General features: G+C 40.4%; 1 protein-coding gene across 1 annotated transcript; it reads right to left on the reverse strand.

Annotated features, from left to right (window-relative positions):
• Positions 1-4408: 4408 nt before the first annotated feature.
• Positions 4409-8323, reverse strand: AVPR1A (arginine vasopressin receptor 1A). Its single transcript, XM_056117662.1, has 2 exons — positions 7303-8323; positions 4409-5081 (listed from the first exon to the last, which is right to left on the reverse strand). Exons 1-2 carry the CDS (start codon positions 8291-8293, stop codon positions 4795-4797), a joined length of 1278 nt encoding a protein of 425 aa, XP_055973637.1. The 5' UTR covers positions 8294-8323; the 3' UTR covers positions 4409-4794.
• Positions 8324-21737: the final 13414 nt, after the last annotated feature.

The following is a 21737-nucleotide window of genomic DNA, read 5'->3' on the forward strand; positions in this document are numbered from 1 at the left end:
ATTGCCTCTTGTGACCTTCTACACTCTGAAATCAATGTGGTCTAATATTAGGATGGCTATCCCAGCTTTTTTTGGGAGCTGTTTGCCTGTAGGATTGTTTTCAAGCCTTTGACTCTGAGCCTGTGTTTGCTTTGACTATTGAGACGTGTTTCTTGCAGGCAGCAGAATGTTGGGTTCAGTTTTCTAATTCATCCTGCCACTCTGTGTCTTTTAATTGGTGCGTTTAGCCCATTGACATTGAGAGAGATTATTGTTATGGTGTTTTGTTTCATTTTTCTGTTAAAATTTGGTGTATTTGAGGGGCCTGTCTTGTCTTAAAGTAGCCCATTTAGTTGTTTTTGTAACCATGGTTTTGAGTCTATGAAGTTCCTGAGCTGTTGTTTGTCTGTGAAACTATGTGTTGTTCATTCTGTTATGAATGAGAGTCTCACTGAGTAAAGTATTTTTGGTGAAGCATTTATTTCATTGAGTTTTTTTCCCCTATATCCCACAACTGTTTTCGGGCCATGAGGGTTTCATCAGAAAAATCAGCTGTGAATTTTAAGGATGCTCCTTTGAGGGAAATTTCTTTCTTTGATCTTGCTGCTTTCATAATTTTGTCTCTATCTAAGGTTTTGGTAATTTTGATCAGGATGTGTCATTTATTTCATTTATGCTTGCTCTTCAAGGCCGTGTTGTCCCTTGAACATGTATCTTTGTTTGCTGGCTTTCTTTTCCATCTGGAGAAGCTTGTGTTCTCTGTTGAACACTTAATTCCTCCCCTCATATGCTTCTAAGTAAATTTCGTTCAATAAAAACTATCTTGTTTCTCTCTAAAAAAGTATTTAATAATGAAACAGATGACTAGTTTTTATTATTAAACTGCAGTATAAGAAAATTATTTAAAAAAATCGGTATCTACTTTTATTTACAGAATCAATCCAATATACATTAAAATTGAGGAATAGATATATCAGTTATTTTAATACATTATTTTGTTTTCTATAAAGCCTTAATTATTAGACACAATCTCAAATATAGTTTAAAAAATTACATCATCAACACGAGAAACAGAAAAATATCCAAGAAAACATATTCAAATTATTTTACATAGCATAATAAGCCTACGTGATATAGGAAACTTTGAAAAACTTCCAAACTACAATGTTAAATATGTAATATTAACTCTTATGAATTTGTTGTAATAATAGTTAAAGCGACACAGGATATATTAAGCCATACTATTGAATATTGGGGCTGGAGCGATAGTACAGTGGTAGGGCATTTGCCTTGCATGCGGCTGGCTGAGCCGACCTGGGTTCGATTTCTCCACTCCTCTCAGAGAGCCCGGCAAGCTACAGAGAGTATCTCACCCGCATGCAAAGCCTGTAAGCTCCCCGTGCATGTTCGATATGCCAAACACAGTAACAACAAGTCTCACAATGGAGACGTTACTGGGCCCGCTTGAGCAAATTGATGAACAACAGGAGGACAGTGCTACAGTGCTACTATTGAATATAAATACATTTAAATACATTCTGATATGCTATTTTATAATACTAATAAAACGTATTAGTTGCTATATCACTATAGATCTATTTTCATATTTTCTTTTCTGAATTTGATAATCTGACCTTAGAACACAAAAATATTTTAATTCACTCCATAATACTTTGCTTTCATTTAGAATATGAATCAATTTAAAAATGTACAGTGCATATATATGATATATCTAAATGGTTGATAGACATTCATATCTATATACAAAGATTCAAGACACATTTCACATACATATGAAAAAATTAGACTTAATATTTTATCTACAGTATATATTTTATCGGCAGAGCTTGGTGAGCTCCCATGGCGTATTCAATATGCCAAAAACAGTAACAACAAGTCTCACAATGGAGACATTACTGGTGCCCGCTTGAGCAAATTGATGACAGTGAAAGTGATGCAATAGAATCCCATAATTCAGTTTTGAGGGAAGATTCAAAGGAAATAATTAGGAATAGTCCTGAAATTTTTACTTGAAATGCAATTAAGAATCATTCTCTAATATTTATGATCTAGCTTCTAATTGCTTTAGCGTTAATTCTAATTATAATCCTGTGTTAATTCTAATTGTTGCCAATGAAAGTGAGTAGAGGGCAGGGCCACATTGTTGCTTCTTCACCACCAAGTTTAGCTTCCCAGAATTCCTGCCCTGATTGTACTCTACATAGACCTATGCATCCAGTATGAAAATCCTAGTGGACACACTGTGGTGTGGGTTTAAAGGAGTCTTTTTGAGGGTTAGGTGCAGTCTTCTTAGATGATTTCTCGTTATGCTTCAGTAACTGCATCAAACTCAGAGGTAACAGTTTAAAACTCTGAATGTCCAACCACATTGCCCAAATGTATGTTTTCACTCTAAAAACCCAGAAGATTTGGGGCCGAACGATAGTACAACAGGTTAAGCGCTTGCCTTGCACACAACCTACCAGGTTTGATCACTGGCACCACGAATGATCCCTTGAGGCTCGCCAGGAGTAATTCCTGAACCGCAGGGTTAGGAGGAAGCCCTGAGCACCACTGGGTGTGGACCCTCAAAACAAACATACACAAAAGATTTAACAAAATTTGGACTCATCTTTGTTTCAATCCAAAAACTTTTAGTTTTTGAACAGCAGAGAGAAGTTTCAAATTGGCTGATAGTTACAAAGTGTTACAAAGGGCAAGAATACTGAGATGATTCTGTGACTCAAATAATGAAGTAATTAATTGATGACTCACATTGAAAAGTATGATTTAAAAAAGCTATTTTTAGGAAGCAGAATTCCAAGACCTCAGGTTTAATCTATATAAGACATTTGTAAGCAGTTTTTAGACCTATTGGTCTAAGGAGTAGAAGGATGAGAACTGGGGAAGATGAGACAATGAAGAGGAGTGAAGATGATGGCTCTGAGTTCTCACCCTCTCATCCAAATATCACTCCCTTATCTATAAAATTTGAAGAAAGAACCAATAGCAGTGCTAAAGTTAGTAACAATAGCAGTGCTAAAGTTACTTCCTCTAAGAGATACAAAATATTTATGACCTATCTACAAATCATTGTAAGTTCCTTATGAAGGAGAAGGAGTCAGATAAAGTAGCTGGAGGAAATCCAAAGTGTTCCAACTAATGAAAAATGCAGTTTAAAAGTCAAATAGTGTTGTAATTTATTTGTTTGGGAATGAAAGAAACTGATGGACTTGACTGGCTTTTATTTACCTACATTCCAAAGAAAGCCCATTCCAACTTTAAATTGGAAAAATTTAGAAAGCAGAAGCATTCAGTCTTTAAAGCTGTTTGAAATTAGAATTCAGCCTAATTGAAACTATTCTCCATGCTTTGCAAAAACTCAGCAGCATTATTTTGAAATATGAATTTTTATTCATAATTGAAATAAACAAATAATGATTAATGTAAAGTAAAAATGTTGTGCAATTTGAAGACCCTTAAGATTATAGTAAAAGCAACTGCTAGTATACATAGACTATTGGAAGCTATTTTCACACAACTTGATTTTAGCTAATCTTCACAAGAACCCCATGAGGTGTTATCAACCCATTTTACAGTCAAGAAAAAAATGTCAAGGCTTTTGTGTTTTTAAATAATTTGAATAAAATCATGCATTATTAATGCCGGGATCCAGGCTAGTTTTAGAGCAGTTTTCTTTCTCTATCCCTATCCCACTTATAGCCCTTCCTCTCCTCTCTATGAAACTGGTAGATAGAATGGAGACCAGAAGGAAATAGCAAAGTATTTTTAATTAAACACAAGGGGACATTGCATATATTCAGTCAATCCTTAGGAGATTCTCCTATTTGTGAATATGTATTCCTCTAAAATTAAGTAATGACTGTGCTAAAAATCCAGCATAGCACAGGCTACTCAAAAACAATTGTATGAAACAAACACTATTTTATTACAAAAAAAACACTGTTTTTATTACAGTGTTGTAGAGAAAGTTGACATCGTATAAGACAAAACTTTTTCTCTTCTAATAAAAGATGGTATTTATGACTTCATATAAATATAACCTTAAAAGGAAATTCCAGTGGGAGAAGAGAGATTTTCTTGGTTAGTTGACATTTTCTATAACCTTCAGCATCTTGGGAATGATGCTTTCCATAGCCAATAAAAAGATGAGAAAACTAAAGGAGAGCACTGCCAATTCTAAAGGTATTATTTTGAAATTTAAATGACTTATAACTGAACTCTTCTCTTATACACTCTGAACTAATCCCTCAAGTACTAATTGTCTCAATAAACTCTAATATGTCTCAAGCACTCGTGTCTCTCTGGTGCATCTTCTTAAGGCTATTCTTTGAGGCTATACTTCTCTGGTGCGTATATGAATTTTATTGAACAGAAGCATAATTTCTCTTAAAACCCTTCTAATTCCTTTTCAACTTAAGACTGATGATGCCCTCACTTTATTATAGAACTGCTACTACTGTATAAACTAATCATGCCATAAGTATTTGAAAAATAAACCAATAACAAAATATAATTCTGGGTGACTAGAATATTTTCTTTAGAAAGATAACTTCTGTTATAGTTCTGGGAATCAGGCCTGGAAATTTTAACATAAAATAATATAACATGATTTTTATTAACATTTTATATAAAACAATTCATAGGTTTTGGTCATAATGTACAATCACAATCTTGTACTCAGTGAATTGATTTAGGATTATCTCATACAAGTTCATCTCATTTCCTAACTGGCTTTATTAGTAAATGGACTAAAATTTCTTTATAAGAGTCATGCTGTAAGATAGTGGGGATTCAGGTTGAAGCAGGGATGAATTTGATGGATCTTGAAGATTTAGGCGAGTCCTTCCATGTACCCATACTATTTGTTGGACTTCGGTTGTTAGTGTAAGAAGTCTGTCTTCTGCTCATACTGTCAGAATCTTCTTTGTTGAATTTTTGCTTCATGTTTTGGCAACATGGGAAGCTTTGGACACAGTCTTGCAGGAGATGACCACTAAAAAACATGTATATCCAGGGATTGCAGCAACTATTCAAGGAAGCCAATAATGCAGTGATGGTAATGGCTGGATTTTCTGACTCTATAAGAGATAAGATAAAGAAGGAATAATTAAAGTCACACAAAGATAGCTGAACATTGAATACATTCATTTTTCTATTGGCTAATGGAAATAAAAGTTATGGGCTAATATGAAAAATGAATTGTTATTATGGTAAATGAATCTGCTTATCAACGAGGAAAATGGGTGGTTAATGGAACATGCTTGGTTGTAAAATAGTTCCACAAGCAAGACAACTTTAAATTAATTCAAATATTTCAAAATTATAACCAAACATTTAAGTAGAGAGAGTAGAAGTGTCAAGAGGTTAAGAATATTACCTAATACATAAAGATCTTTTCATGCCCATGATAGTCAGCACTAGTATATGCTAGTAGTAATAGTACATACAGGATGACTGCAATTTCAGTAAAATTTCAAGAGTCTAGAGCCACATACACCAAGTAGCATCTGTCGTTATAACTTGGGCACAAATATCACATTATGGACAAGAAAAAAATGCAAAGATTCTATACTTGAGTTTTCTTCACTAGAAATGTCTTTTGATTTTATAATAAAACCATCGTTGTGGTTCTAACAAACTATATTAAAAACAGCTGAATTAAAAAGTTATAAAAGGTTTTAAAATGCTTTATATTAATTTGATCTGGTAAAGTACAAAAATATAATCTTTAATAGTTGAACCACTGAACTAATCGTGTGCCTTTTTAAAAGTAAGAATAATCAAATACAAACTTTAACTTATAAACAGTGGTATTTTCACTCTTGTTATGTCAAATTAAATTGAGGTTATTCATCTATACTTGTCAATGTTGATATTAAAGGTCTATGATTAAGGTAATACTTTTTTTTTTTGCTTTTTTTGGGGGGGTCACACCCGGCGATTCACAGTGGTTACTTCTGACTCTGCACTTAGAATTATCCCTGGCAATCCTCAGGGAACCATAAGGGATGCTGGGAATCGAACCCGGGTTAGCTGCGTGCAAGGCAAATGCCCTACCCGCTATGTTATCGCTCCCTAAGACAATATTTTTCGAATGAAAATTATCAACATATATGCATAAACTGGTTTTTAATAATTGGGTATAATCCTGATTAAAAACTAGACTGAAATTTTCTTTCAATTGGAAATAAGAGATTCCTAAAATTGATCAAAACAGGAAATTGTGAACCAAAAACATATTACTAATGTTGCAATTTTCACTATCACTAATATTATACCCATACAAGAACTTTTATTAGTTTGAGTTAGACTTTTCAATGTTTTATTTGCTCTTTTAACTTCCAAAGTCTATCACATTACTTCCTACCTTTAATCCCAAATAACAAAAAATACAACTCAGTTGTCAGTGATATTTTTTTTACTAAAGAGAAATACTCTTTTCTAGATACAACATTATCTTAAATATTTTGGTAGTAAATTCTGGTGGAGTTAGTTTTTCCAGTTTGTGAAGGCATTAAATTCAAAGGAGCTAGCAGGTGTAGGGGAAGTTCTCAGTAAACTACTGTCAGAGTTGGATAGAGAAGATGCAGCAGTGTGATTGTTAGTGCTGAAAATTTAATGAGTTACTTGAAGAAATTTAGGGCTTATCAACCACCCAGCTCCAAAATACCAGGAAAAGTGTTCAACTGGTAGAAATTGATAGAAAAAAATTAACATTATGAGACTGAACACCAGCTAAACACTAAATAGAACTACTGACTTGCCAAAACTTGAGAATAACAAGTCCATTTCATACCTTTGTCCTTGGAACATTTCTATTAAAATGTTACATGAATTGTGACATGTGATAAACTAGGAGTGGTGACACCTCCTCACCTTCTGCCCCCCCCTTCATCCCAGTACAGGAAACTTGAACACAGGTTATTAACTATGGATACTCATTTGCACAAAGTGATCACGGTTTTGTCGGAGTGTGGCTGAGTCTAGCGCACAGTTTCTGGACTTGTAATCTGCACCTCATAGGGAGCTATTAATGCAGATTGCTAGGTTCCAGTCCATATTGACAGAATAAAAATATCTGGGATGAGGACACCAGGCATTTATTATTGGGGTTGAGGGAGGGCTATTTCACACTTTGTAATTTTCAAACATGCAGTTTAAGAATGATGGTCTTAGAAAATAATAAACTCTTCTGTCTCTGTCTCTATCTCTGTCTCTGTCCCTCTCTCTCACACACGCGCGCTCACACACACTACCCCATCCCTGCCCCACCCCGTCCTCTATTGTCCCGGCACCTACCGGCCCATTCCAACTTCTCATCCCAGACAGACCACATCTGGGTGATGAAAAAGGGCGTCCAGCAAGCGATGTAAGCGGTCACAATCACCAAGGTCATCTTGACTGTGCGGATCTTGGCGCGGGAAATGGTCTTGACACTGCTCACACAGGGAGCCTGCAGGAGCCCCTTGCGGAAGGCGCCCCCCGCGCTCCCGGGGCCCCCCGCGCTCCCAGAGCCCGGGCCGCGGCGCGACGCTGTCTTTCCGCGCACGTTGCGCCAGATGTGGTTGCAGATGAAGCCGTAGCAGGTGCCCAGGATGACCACGGGCACCAAGAAGATGCTGCCGGTCATCCAGGTCACGTAGGCGCGGGGCCCCCAGGGTTGGATGAAGGTGACCCAGCAGTCGTAGGTCTTGGTGACGTTGTTCACCTCGACCATGGAGAAGATGAAGAACTGCGGCGTGCTCAGCACGAAGCTCAGCACCCAGGCGGCCGCGATCATGAGCCGCGAGCGGCGCGCGGGCTGCTGCAGTGTCTTCAGCGGGTGGCACACGGCGATGTAGCGATCGGCGGTCATGACCACCAGCATGTAGGAGGACGCGAACATGCAGAAGACCTGCAGGTGCTTCACCACGCGGCACAGCCCGTCGGGTCCGCGGAAGCGGTAGGTGATGTCCCAACACAGCTGCGGCAGCACCTGGAAGAAGGCGACGGCCAAGTCAGCCAGGCTGAGGTGGCGGATGAAGAGGTGCATGCGGGACGTCTTGCGGGGAGTGCGGTGCAGGGACAGCAACACGGTGCTGTTGCCCAGCACGGCCACCACGAATGTGACGGCCAGCACGGCGATCTCCAGCTTGGCCAGCTCCTCGTTGCGCGCGTCCTCCTGAGGCGCGTCGTCAGCTCCGAGCTGCTCGGCCTCGCGGCTGTGGTTGGCACCGGCCGCGGGCCACCAGGGGCTGGAGTTGCCCGCCGGCCCGGCGGCGGGGCCGGCGGAGAATCGCGCGCGGTCCATGCACAGGCGGCTGCTTCTCCTCCGAAGCTCGCGGGGTTCCCGCCTGCGGAGCCGCGGCTGGAGCGCTCTTCCCTGCCCGCGACCGACGCTCTCGGCTCAGCTCTCCCTCCTGCGGTCGTCTCGGGCGCTGCTCCCGCTCGCCCACTCGGAGTCCTCGCTCCGCGGTTCGGTCCCTTGCAAGCGGCTCTGAGTGACTGCTTCGCCCAGTCAAGCGGGCCAGATGCGTTCGGTGCCTTTGAAGGCACTAGTTTTCCTAATGTCTGCGCTCCTGCTGGGTCCCAGGGACTGGAAACTCTCCGGTAACTACAGTCCCCACCTCTCACCTCTTCTTCCCCGGGGGCTGGGGGGTGGGTGGATTTTTTTCCCCCTCCCTAAGGCGGTGATTTGTCCCCCTCCTTTTTGCATTAAGGCTGCTGGGGAGGGCTGGGAGATCCTCGGCGGAACTGGAGCTTTGCTGCTCTTCTCTAAAACTTACGAAACTGCGTGCGTCATGCCTTTCCTGCTTTTATCTCTGTTCCCTCACTAGATACACTCCGCCGTGGACTTAAATTGACACACCAGGAGAACCAAGAAAACCTGACGCCAGGAACGCCAGCGGTGGCACCAGAATTTGGCCAGCCTGGGTCCCCACCGCCTCCCGATCGGTTTCTCCCTCTGCAGCAAGCCTGAAGCATACCCGGCGGCCAGTCTGGTTAATCTGGTTCCCAGCGCAGTTTGGCTCCGGGAATGTGATCTCTCTCTGCCCAGTTCCTCCAAAGCTCTTTTCCCCAGGAACCTCTCGAATTCCTTCTATTTGCTACCCTGTCTACGTTTGCAGGCGGGAAGGACGCGAGTGAGTGTTATCTACAGCCGGGAAAAGGAACGAATTCCGCCGAGTTTTCCAGTGTCTCCCTGGGTTGGGTGTTCGGGGCTCAAGGAGTTTTCTCTAAACTAGATTCCTGAGGTTTTCTCCAGGGAAAATCTACTCCCACAGAGGAGATTGCCGGGAATTGAGCCTCAGTAGTCCGTGGGGACTTAGTGCTGCTGTTCCAAGGGACATCGCTTGGGTGGACAAAGAACAGCTGCTAGAGTAAGGTCACTCGGGCAGCCCCGTGTAGAACACTGGAGCGAAAACCCGCCACGTTTCTGCCAGTCGTGGTGAGAAAGGAGAATTTTGGCCCTCTGCAGAAGAGACCACCGCCTAGCATATCCATTAATTACTGAGGAAGGTTAGAGCCCTGCTTCTGGGGGCCACTTAGTCAGCAGCTCCAACTCTTTAGCTTGAAGTTTTAACACTGGGGAGAGTGTGCTTCCCACGACAGCAAGGGGGTGCTGTTCTCGGGCTATTTTAGCAAAGAACTATGTTACAACTATGTAAGATAAAAGAACATGAATTTTGTCCAGATCGTTTGTACATTGTGACTTTGGTATAAGTTAAGTTGTCTTAGGAAAACTAAGAAGCCTAAGTATAGAAATCCTGTTTTCCAGGAGCCATTTTCTGATCATTCTGCTTTGCTTCCGAGGGTCTTCAAGCTAGTATGATCACACTAAAAGCACTAGATTCAGGATCTGGTGCCCTGTTTCATAGTGGCTGTAGTCTCAGTTTAAACATCTCAAAAATTGGACAAGAAATACCAGCATTACTTTGTTAGGTGGTATGGGGATCAAGCATGGCAGTGTTTTGTGTGGCAATACACTCTCATTCAGTTCTCCAAGATAGCTTGGAAAAAACTATTAAAAGGCCTTAGTGATGGAAAAAAGCAAACGGTTCCCAACCTACCTGCCTGGAAAAATCCTTCCAGCCATTAGGTTAATAGTCACTAACTCAGAGAGGTCACCTTCTAAGTCACACATTACATTTTTAGTGCTCCTTTTGAGAAATAATGTTGCTTGGATCTGAAGTGCCTTGATATTGCAATTGTAGTCCATTTGCCAGAGCCGGGCAGTTTTTTAAAAAATTTAAATCAAATTTCATTGACTTACCATTAGGCTACAATACTGTAAACTTTCAAAGTGTCTTACCCGTCCCACCTAACACTACATCAATATTCCTTCTTTATTGTTCTCTGTTTTTCCTTGCCTTGTCCTCCCCATCTCTTACCTCCTTCTCTTGCTTTTGTTATTTAATTGATGCTGGTCTGGGTTGTTGCACATGTATGCTGGGTTGTGGGCATTGCACATCTGTTTGCAGAATCTATGCATGTGGCCCCAGTGCTCTCTGGGGATTGCACATTTTAGGTATGGTATATATACGCATATGCTCCGCACAGGTCTCGCTCCTAATTTTAGTGCTCAGGCATATCCTGGTTGTAGTGCTTGCCAGGAGGTGCACTCCTGGCCATGTTGCTCATGCTATCTTATAGTTGTAGTGCTACCTGGGAGTCTCACACCTTAGTCACAATGTTCATGCGCAAACTGAGCATGGAATCATCTACTCTCTCGTACTCCTTTAGTTCCAGAAGAAAACCTTTTTTTCTTCTAATGAAAGAAAAAAATTATTTTATTTTACATGTAAGGAAGCATTCCCAATTTTCTTCTGTGTGATAGAAGACAGTGGCTGGTTTTCTATGAGAAGAGTCATATGGTCAAATACTTTGGGGAAAATATTACTTATGAATCCCGTCCTTGCTTGGAGATTCATACAGAAAAGCCCTCTGAGGGGAGCTACTACCTAATCTTGTTTATTAAGGGTTTCCAAAGCTACTTAAGTATGGAAACTTCCATCCTTTTACTATCTTATGTAAAACAGTGATGAGTTTGTTACAGGACAACTGATAGTCTGAAAAAGGCTGAATAAAGGTATTTGGAGTTCCAGAATGCTCAGAGACTAATTAGTGGAATTAGCCAAGAAATTGATTGAAGGGGCCAGAGTGATGGTACAGCAGGTAGGGCCTTTACCTTGTTTGCAGTCAACCTGGGTTCAATCTCTGGCATCCTCTATGGTTCCCTGAACACTGGTACAAGTAATTCCTGAGTGCAGAGACAGAAGTAACTCCTGAGCATTGCCAGATGTGACCCCAAAAAGCAAAACAAACAGACAATCAAAAAGTAAAAAAAGAAAAGAGAAGAAAAGAAATTGATTAAAGTTTCCTACTTCCTCTAGTACAGGGAAGCCCCATGTAAATGGGTTACATTTAGTCTGTCAAATTAAATTCCTGAACTGTAGCTGCTAGTCAATAACTCCTGATTTTTCCCTTTAATCTTAGTTCTTTTTCTGTTTCATAAAGAGGAAATGGAAGAAACTTGCTATTTGTAGGAGCATCCATTTTACTTCTATAGCCTACATGGCTGTGTTTCCTCCCATTTTAAAGCCAGGATTTGGAACTTGCAAGGCTGTATAGTCTGGTATTCTTACCAGTACCTGTAATAAACCAACAAAATAAGTATTACACATCTGTGTTTTAAGTCTTGAGCTGGATACAAAGATGAATTTCAATGATCATTAATGTTTATTAAACACTTGATTAAACATTTATGACAGTGCTAGACATTGTCATAAATATTTTATAAGTATTACTTTACTTACTGGCCCTCCCGTTGATCGTCGATTTGCTCGAGTGGGCCCAGTAACGTCTCCATTGGAGACTTTGTTGTTACTGTGTTTGGCATATCGAATACTCTCGGTAGCTTGCCAGGCTCTCCGAGAGGGGCGGAGGAATCAAACTCGGGTCGGCCATGCTGGCCGCTTGTAAGGCGAACGCCCTACCGCTGTGCTATCGCTCCAGCCCTTAATATGTCCAGTGATTCTATGAAGAATGTACTCTGATTATTTTATTTTATGTTTAAGGAAGCAAAGGCACAGAGGGGGTAAATAACAGCCATAGGCAAATAACAGCCTCTAGCCAATGTGTAGCAGAACTATGTTTGAACAGCAACAAGGGACTGCAGCAAGATTTACAATCTTAATCATCACATTGTACTGCCACCTGAGAACCTCATGTTCTGGATTCTATAGATTCATATAGAATACTTGGTGGGTTATAAAACACATTTGATATATTCTCTTTTAATACTATGAGATTCTGTAGGATCTGCACTAATTATTCCATATCTTTGATTTCCTTGCTAATAAACAAAGTTCTGAGCATAATAGCAACAGTAGTAGTTGTAGTAACAGTAATAGTAGTAATAGCAGCAGCATCTCTAATACTCATAATACTGATAGATAATTTTGATACTTTGTGTTAACATAGATTAAACTCTTTATAAACTAAATGCTTTAAACTCTGATTTCAATGAAACTCAAACTTTAATAATAAACATTAAAAAGTGCCTATCCAAATAGCAGGTTGGAGAGTGGGTAGGAGAGGGAACACTGGTGGAGGGAAGTTGACACTGGTGGTGGGATCAGTGATGGAACATTGTATGTCAAAGGCCAAACTAAGAATAACTTTGTAACTCACGGTGCTTTAATAAAATAAAATAAAACCAAATTCACGATTTTACTTAATCTTTGGAGTAATATTTAATCTGTATGCAAATATATGGTAATGATCAACACACTTTAAAAATGAGTAAATCAAAGGTCCAAGCAGTTAAATCAGTTAATTAAATCTTCAAAATTCCAAGTAGCTTTGCTGAGTCACATATGGGCACATTTGTAGTTGAGACCTGAATTTTAACTATGCTCTGCTACCTTCCATACACATCCCACGCACTTACCACATATTTGCTGAATGAACAAACAACCTTTGTAATAAAAACTGATTTTTGAGTGCTAAGTAAATGTGCTAAGAGCTAAGATTCAAAACCTGGTTGCTTTGTACTTGAATAACTCAAGGAAGACACTTGAGCAGTATCCTCTGAGTGCCTAGATCTCCATTGTAACTGTGGAAAAGAGAGCCAGTGTTTCAATACAGAAGGGAACTAAATGGTTCTGCTGATCAGTCTGCATTAAGTAATCTGGACAGATGAGTATTTAGTTTTAAAAATTATGGACATTCTGGATACTGTGAGCAACATACACAGCTTCTAAAAAATGTTATGTGTCAAAAATGGAAAACTATTAGGTGTTCATTAAAATTCTATTTACTCTAGAAAACAAAATAGAAAATGAGAACAGTGGTCTCATTTTTTTCTCACTTTAAGGAGTTTTTGTCTAGCCCACAGCTTCCACTTTGAGGACTCGCCTAGAGGTGGCCAGGGTTTGCTTTTAGCAGCTAGTGCTTGGAGACCACTTCCAGATTGCATGCATACTCAGTCTTCAAAGCTACCTCTCCAGTTCACTAAACTTCTTTTCTTTTTTTTTTAATTTTTATTAATTAATTAATTAATTAATTTTGAATACCCATCCCTCCACCAGTGACCATTTCCCACCACCACGAATCCCAGTATCCCTCCTACCCCCCTTCTCCCCCATCCCACCCTGCCTCTGTGGCAGGGCATTCCCTTTTGTTCTCTCTCCCCTATTGGGTGTTGTGGTTTGTAAAAGAGTTAAGCCTGATTTTCAGGGAGAAATGTTGGATGATTTACTTTCCATTGATCACTTTGTATATAAGGAGATGTCGCATGGAGTAAAAGTCCTGGTTCCTGCATGCCCGAGCTATGCTTGTAGAGGCTCATGGTCACCAGGATTCCATCTGGAGGAGGCGGGATGTGGCACCTACCCCATCTGGGACTTCCTGGTGATATCGGCTCTATTTGGGACCTGGACCATTCTCCGGGAGCCGTGGAGCCTCCCAGCCTAAACTTATTTTCTTATGTGATAAAATGAACTTGGATGTTAGAATGCAGAGATATGGTTTTAAAGTAAAACTCCCATGTTCACCACACTTTTTTCCATAATTTATTTATTTATATTGAATCACCATAAGATACACAGTTATAAAGTTGCTCATGATTGGATTTCAGTCATACAATATTCCAACACCCTTCCCTTCACCAGTGCACATTTCCTACTGCCAGCATCTCCAGTTTCCCTCCCGCCACCCTTCACCTCACCCTGTCTGCCTCTACAGCAGGTACTTTTCTTCTCTCTCTCTTTCTTTCTCTCTCTCATTCTCTCTCTCTCTCTCTCTCTTTCCTTTTGGGCATTATGTTCACCAAACTTTTAAATATATTTGCTAATGAGGATGAAAATCTCATCACTTATTTAGACCTGACAAATATCCTTAGTCAATAAATTTTAATAGAAAAATGAATTCAAATGAAACTATTTCTAAAATCATTATTCTGCCAAAAAATTAATTTGCATTTTAAAATATGTCTGAATCCTGGCCCAGAGTGATAGTGAAACGGTTATATGTACAACTCAGATCTCATCTCCCTGGCACTACACAGCCTCCCCCCGTGTCTCCTGGTGGGTGACCCCTAAGCACTCAGGTGGCTCTAGTGGTCTGGGAGACAGAGAAGTGCCACATCTTCCCACCCTAGAACTCAACAAACAGGCCCAGCAGGCTTCAAATTGCTTGCAGTAGCTATTGGACTCCCTGATCACCACTTGGAAGAACTCCTCCCTCCCATCAAAAATACGGTTAAATTCCAAAATGTATACAGTGTTGTAAACGAATGATTAAATCATAAAAAATCTGATTTTAAAAAGAGGTCAAGGGAACAAAGAAAGTAAGAGAAACTAAAAATCTGTAACAGAAGAATAATTCGCCAAAGGCAATTATCTGTTCTATGTTCAGTTAAGAATGTTTCTTACAGTATCAAGCAAAGTGAAATGAGTCAGAAAGAGAGGGACAGACATAGAATAACTACACTCATTTGTGGAATATAAAATAGCATAATATGAGACTGCTACCTAAGAAAAGTAGATATAAGGGTCAGGAATATTGCTCCGTAGTTGGAAGCCTGCCTCATGAGCTGGGGAAGAAGGCAGCTGGAATAGAGAAGGGATCACTAAGTCAATGATGATTGGAGGAATCGTTCGGGAGGGAAGATGTGTGCTGAAAGTAGATAAACGTGATAGTGTCTCAGTATTGCTAACCATAATGCCCCAAAGTATAGAAAGAGTATGGTGGAAGTTGTCTGCCATAGAGTCAGGGAGAGGGTTGGATAGAGGGGGGTGGTATACTGGGGACATTGGTTGTGGAGAATGTGCACTGGTGGAGGAACGGGTGTTCCACCATCATTGTATGACTGAAACTCAAACATGAAAGCTTTGTAACTGTTAAAAAAAAGAATGCTTCTTACAATTAAATAGAGCTTTCACATTCATATTGTATTTAAAGTATATCATTTCACTGATATATCAGCATATATTTTCCAGAATAAGAATTTTTGTTGAAAATACTTTCCAAAGCACTCAATTTATTAAGGTTTAGTTAAAAGTTAATCAGTAACAAGTTTGTTAGGATGAACTATAATGAAAAAAGCAGAAAAAATTGGAGTTAAATATCAGCTTAATTTTTTCCATGCAGGTTTTCCCCATTATTCAATAGTAAAATGGTCCTATTTGGTGTAACTTTAATTTTTTTTTTTTTTGGCTTTGGAGCCATACTGGAGTGTGTTCGTTCAGGCTTTACTCCTGGCTCTGTACACAGTGGGGGAACACTTCTGGAGGAATTTGACCATGTGGACTACTGGGGATTCAACTTGGATTGACTGCACGCAAGGCAATCATCCTCTTCGCTATACCATTTTTCCAGTCCTGAAATGTTTATTTTGGGGAATTGGGAACGCTATTTTTTTATTTTTACATACATATTAATCATAATATTGTTATGAGTCTCCAAAATTAAACTATTAAACCACAGCAAGTAGGGATGTTGTACTTTTGAGAAAAATAGGTCTTAGTTCAGAAAGAGCACAATAGAAGAGTATAGAAGAGTATACTATTAAATTTTGAAGACTTTAATTTTAATAAACAAATATTTTTTTTCTCTCAGTTCAATAAAACTGTGAGTACAAACTCCTTAGGACAAAATAATGATTTAACATCTGGGAGTGGTATATGGATGATGTTGAATTGACACTAGTTTCAGAAATAATAATCTATCTTAAACTTATTACCAGACTAATAATAAGCTAGTTTAAATAAAAAACTAAAGTTAACCTCTTTCCAAGTTGCCAAATATAAAGCTAAAAGTATGAAATATTTAGGTGGAAGAACAGAACTAGAGGAGGAAACTTCTTTTATCTTGCTATAGGATTTTCTTAAAAACACTATTGAACACACACATAGAACAATAAAAAATAGCGTAATAGATGATGTGAGATGTTAAAGAGTAGGTTGAGATAATGATAATTTATCTAAACAGCACGATGGACAAAAGTTCATTGTCCTTTTTTGTCTCTTTACAAATGTCAAAAGAAAAGATAATTGTGGAAAGAATCAGCAGTGTGCTGATACATCAGTTATTTACCAGCTAATCATATATTTCTGAACATCATTCAAGTATCAACATGTGGGGATGGAGTAATAGTACAGAAGGTAGGGCGTTTGCCTTTCACAAGGCCAATGCAGGTTTGATTCCCAACATCCTTATATGGTCCCCCGAGCACCTCCAGGAGTAATTCCCGAGTGCATAGCCAGCATTAACCACTGTGCATAGCTGGGTGTGATCCCTCAAAAAAGTATCAACATGCATTTTAATTTTACAATTTCAACTTTATTTGAAATGATCTTTATTTAGCATATGTAACAATGTATTTGTTTGAGTTTGAATGACCTGTTTGGCTAGGGCTTTGATGACAGCTTCCGCCTTAACAGAATCAAAGGCCATTTTTAAATCAATGAATGTTAGACAAAGCAGCATCTTGAACTCTCGCGAAATCTCAATGAGCTTGGTCACCATGTGGATATGGTCGATAATGCTGAATCCTTTTCGGAACCCAGCTTGCTCACATGGTTGTCCTTCATCTCGTGTTCTGCCTATTCTATTCAGTATGACTCGAGTGAACAATTTGTAGACCACGACAACAGGCAGATCGGGCAATAGTTGCCGATGTCATGGATATCTCCCTTCTTGTACAGTAGAACAGTCCTGCTGGTTTTCCATTGGGATGGAACCTTAAATTCAGACAGATCATGTGAAGAGCCAAGCCAGTGTATTGACGAGTACTGACGGAAGATTCTTTAGGTGTTCGGGTCTGACCTTGTCTGAGCCGGGTACTGTACACTACTTTACCGACGAAATGGCATGTCGAATTTTGGAAGGGAAAATGATGGGAATGACATATCCATCCTGAGGAATTTGATAGGTGGGAAGGTGATCTCTATCAAAGAGATTCAAGGAGAAGTCGTGGATAATCTTCTCCATTGCCCTTCTGGAAGATGTGACAGATCCATCGGGATTTCGGGGGGCACTCATCTTGGTCTTGTAGTTGGTGAAGGATAGGAGAGCGTTGCGAATACTTTTTCCAGCTTCTGACGCATCAGAAAACACTGCTGCTCTTCTCTCTTTTAGGTCTACCTTTATTGTTTCTCTGCACAGTTTTGCAAGCTTGGATGTTAGCCTGAATCTCGCGCTAAACCACTTTGGAGAATGAGCTCAAGAGTTTCTGAAGACAGGCATCTTTTTGTGGCGTTCCCACTCTCGGCATTCCTTGTGCAGTCATGGAGGTGCTGAACCAGTCGAACATATTCCTCATCGATGTTGTCAATGGCATCTTCCCACATTGCCACAACAGTGCCAAAGAGCTCCCGGTTGGTGGCTATCCTGGGAGTTCTCAAATTTTGCAGTCCTTTCTCTCTGTTCCATGAAGTAGAATTTTGCACAAAGGAGATGGTGGTCCAATCCTGTTTGGAATTTTTGCACAACAGCAACATTGATCAGGCAAAACCAATAATTGAATGTGATGTGGTCATTTTCGTGTGGAATTTTCCACTGGGAGACTCCCATGTCCAACATTTAGATTCGGCCTTCTGGAACTGTGAGTTACTATGGATGGTCTAGGTCGACATGATGAACTCAGTCTCTCACCCTGTTTGTTCCATTCTAGGCCATGGGTCCCGATGTGGAGTTCTTTGGCTGATCTTCTCAGTTCTATCTTGGCATTAAAATCACCAACAATGATCTTGTAGAAGGTATGGTCTTCTTTATAGAACTTCTCCAGCTCCATGTAGAACTTCTAAGTTTCTTCATCATTGTTGGATGTTGGTGTGTAGACGATGAAGATAGAAACTGCTGGCAGTGAGCCACATCTATTCAAGTGTAATCACCTGATTTGGGTTGTTAGGAATTCAAATGAATCAGTGCTCATGGCCAAGTTTGTGTTGACAAGGACACCAACACCACCAATGCCTCTATTTTCACATGTTCCAAGGAATAGTTCTTCTTCAGTTTCAAAAATGGCATGATGTGGTTGATGCCTTCTCATCTCGGTCAGACCAATGATCTTCTGTGCTTGCACAATCAGGTCCTCGATGGAAGCTTCCAATGCCAGCACATGTGCATTGAAAGTACAGATAGTCATTTTAGTCCTTCGTTTTGGCAGCCTTATTCAGCCCTGAGATTTCATCAGCATCTCCGTGTTCATCCTTCTTAGCGCTGCTGTATTGGGGGCTCTTTCAGGGTCAGGTGAAATGAGTCCCATTGTTTTTACTGTTTTTGGCATATTCAATACACCATGGGTAGCTTGCCAGGCTCTGCTGTGCAGGCGGGATACTCTCTCCGTAGCTTTCTGGGCTCTCCAAGAGGGATGGAGATTTTCAGGGTGGCCTCTAATCACCCTTACAGGTGTTCCCATGGTTAAAACCATATTTAAGCCCCATCAAATATGGTGCGGAGAATGGGCATTAAGTGTCTTATGACGTGTTGCAAGGCTGCTTTGCGGCCATGCTTTCTGGAAAGCGGACTGGAGTGTGGTGGTGGCTGGGTAGTGGAGATAGTGGAGGTTGACTGATGAGGTATTTATCTGGCACCAGCAGGGTGGTCTTCTGGGTGTGGTCACTGGGTCGCCAGGGATTGGTGGAAGCAGGGAGAGGATCTCTGTTTCTGGGTTCCGTTGAGCCTGGAGTCCAAGGTCACAAAGTTCCACTTTACCTGGTTCTTGGGGCTTCACTCATGCATGAGGTTCAGCACACCCTAGTGTGTGGTGAGTTGGGTAGTGGAGGTAGTGGAGGTTGGCCGATGAGGTATTTATCTGGAACCAGCAGGGTGGGTCTTTTGGCTGTGATTCCTGGGTCGCCAGAGATTGGTAGAAGCAGGCAGAGGATCTCTGTTTCCGAGTCCTTTGAACCTGGAGTCATAAGTACATCAGAATCCTCCACGAGCTGTATTGTGGGTTCACCACCAGGATCTCACCATTCTACAAGGAAGTGATCATCAACATCAAGAAAGGTGTTCAGCAGGGTGGTACCGTTTCACCAAAACTCTCCAGTGCCACCCTCAAGAACATCATGCAATAACTGAAATGGGAAGGAATGGGAGTGAAGATAGACGGTCAGCAACTACATCAACTCCGCTTCACTGATGACATCATTGTAATAACACCAAACATTAGCCAAGCGGCACAAATGCTAGCTGACTTTGACTGTGAGTGTGGAAATGTCGGACTACAGCTGAATCTCAACAAAACAATGTTCATTAAAAATGAATTAGTCCCTGGCATTCCATTTGCTCTCAACAGAACAAACATCTCCAAATGCAGCAGCTATGATACAGCATCTATGTGTACCTGGGTCGAGAACTCAATATGAGAACGACTTGATGCCAGAGCTGTGCAGGAGGAAAAGAGCAGTGTGGAGTGCCTTCAAGAGCATCAAAGAAGTTGTAAAGAGGACGAAGAACCTCCGGCTTGGGGCACATCTTTTCAACTCCACCATTCTTCCTACACTAACATACGCCTCAGAGACCTGGGCCCTATGAAAACAGGATGAGAATGCTATTCGGGTATCCCAAAGAGGAATTGAAAGAGCTATGCCTGAAATATCACATTTCACTCAAGTGAGAGAAGGAATCTGGAGTTCCGACCTCCGTCGACAATCAAGAGTCAGGGACACTGTCTTGTTCACGACCATCCTGTTATTCATCAATTGCCTCGAGCAGGCCCCAGTAACGTCTCCATCCTAGCTCTGAGATTTTTAAGAAAGTGCCATACTCAAGGCTCTTTAGGAGAATGAGACCCATCATTGTTACTGGTATTTGCATATTGGGTACGCCACGGGGAGTTTGCCAGACTCTGCCGTGTGGGCAGGTTACATTCGGTAGCCTGCCAGTATGTCCAAAGTAGGAATGAGAATGTCTTGTTTGCCAAGGCATCGAAAATCAGATGGGTCAGACATGTAATGTGATTTAGAAATGACTGCTGGACTAGAGCTGTTACCAACTGGATTCCACGGGATGTCAAGTGGATGTGTGGCCGTTCACCCGCGAGATGGTCAGACTTCTTCGTCAAAACCCTGAACAAAAGGTTTGAGCCTCTTCGTGTTCCTGGAGTGAGCAGATGCCATTGGGCTACACTAGCACTTGACAGGGATGAATGGAGACATTACTGGCACCTGCTTGAGCAAATCGATGAATAACGGGATGATAAGAGATCAAGTGCTACAACAATGTATTTACTAAATACATTGCATATATATGTATGTTAATATATATGTATAATGTATAATCTAAACATATGATATACATTACACATGTTAACATATACATATATAGTATGTATACATATATGTATATGTTATATTACATATTATATATGCATATTCTAAATGATGTGATAATTATTGAGATTATATTTTTGTTTGTTTTGGGGTCACACCCCATGGTGCTCAGAGCTTCCTCCTGGTTCTGTGTTCAGGGATCATTCCTGACATGCTTGGAAGACCCTATAGGGTGCTGTTATCCTTGTTTAAGTCCATAGGTTTTTGTCAGATAAAATCCTTGAAAAAGAACTAGGTTTATTCATATATGTAAATATACATCTATATATTTTAATTCAACTAAATTTAGTCAATCTGGGTTGGCTGTATGCAAGACAATTTCCCTACATACACACTATATCTCTGGCCCGACTTATTTAGATACTTGAAGAAAACTAATTTTCATCTTACTTTAAGAAATAGGGTACATATTGATTGGCCCCTGCCCCAAAACACAACCAGATGTAATTTTGATGGCCAGGAGCACCATTGTGGTGGTTCTGATGGTCCCAAAGCACCACTGGGTCACCCTGGAGGTCCATGAGATGAGATACAGTTCCTGCAATACTGCATCCTCTAGTCCTGTCTAGACATCAAAACTGGTTGGCCAAGATTCACTGGGAAGGGGATCCCGGGTCCCTGAGTACTGATTGGGAGGCACCCCCAACTGAACATCCCTAAATAAAGACATAGCAATGTATTTGAGAGAAAATTTTTATTAGCAGTAAGTTCCTAGTTTACTCAATTGCTTTAAATTTCAACTTTCATTATCAATTATTGATTTATATTGAGCAGAAAAGGTCTGGCACTGAAGTCACCAGACTTCTTTTAATTATTATAGCAAGTACTTTTGTGCACTTGACAATGCTAATAAAAACATGTGGAAGAAAATTAGAGGATTATATGCAGTGTTGGGGATCAAATTTGGCTTGG

Source organism: Sorex fumeus, unplaced genomic scaffold (genome assembly GCF_029834395.1).
Source record: "Sorex fumeus unplaced genomic scaffold, SorFum_2.1 ptg000035l, whole genome shotgun sequence".
In the NCBI taxonomy this organism is placed as follows: Eukaryota; Metazoa; Chordata; class Mammalia; order Eulipotyphla; family Soricidae; genus Sorex; species Sorex fumeus.

Excerpts from the sequence above, each read along its gene's own strand:
- AVPR1A (XM_056117662.1), bottom strand. The coding sequence starts at position 8,293 with ATGGACCGCGCGCGATTCTCCGCCGGCCCCGCCGCCGGGCCGGCGGGC. Across the intron at positions 5,082-7,302 it reads TGAGAAGTTGGAATGGGCCG|AGTCAGAAAATCCAGCCATT; the intron begins GTAGGTGCCGGG and ends TATCTCTTATAG.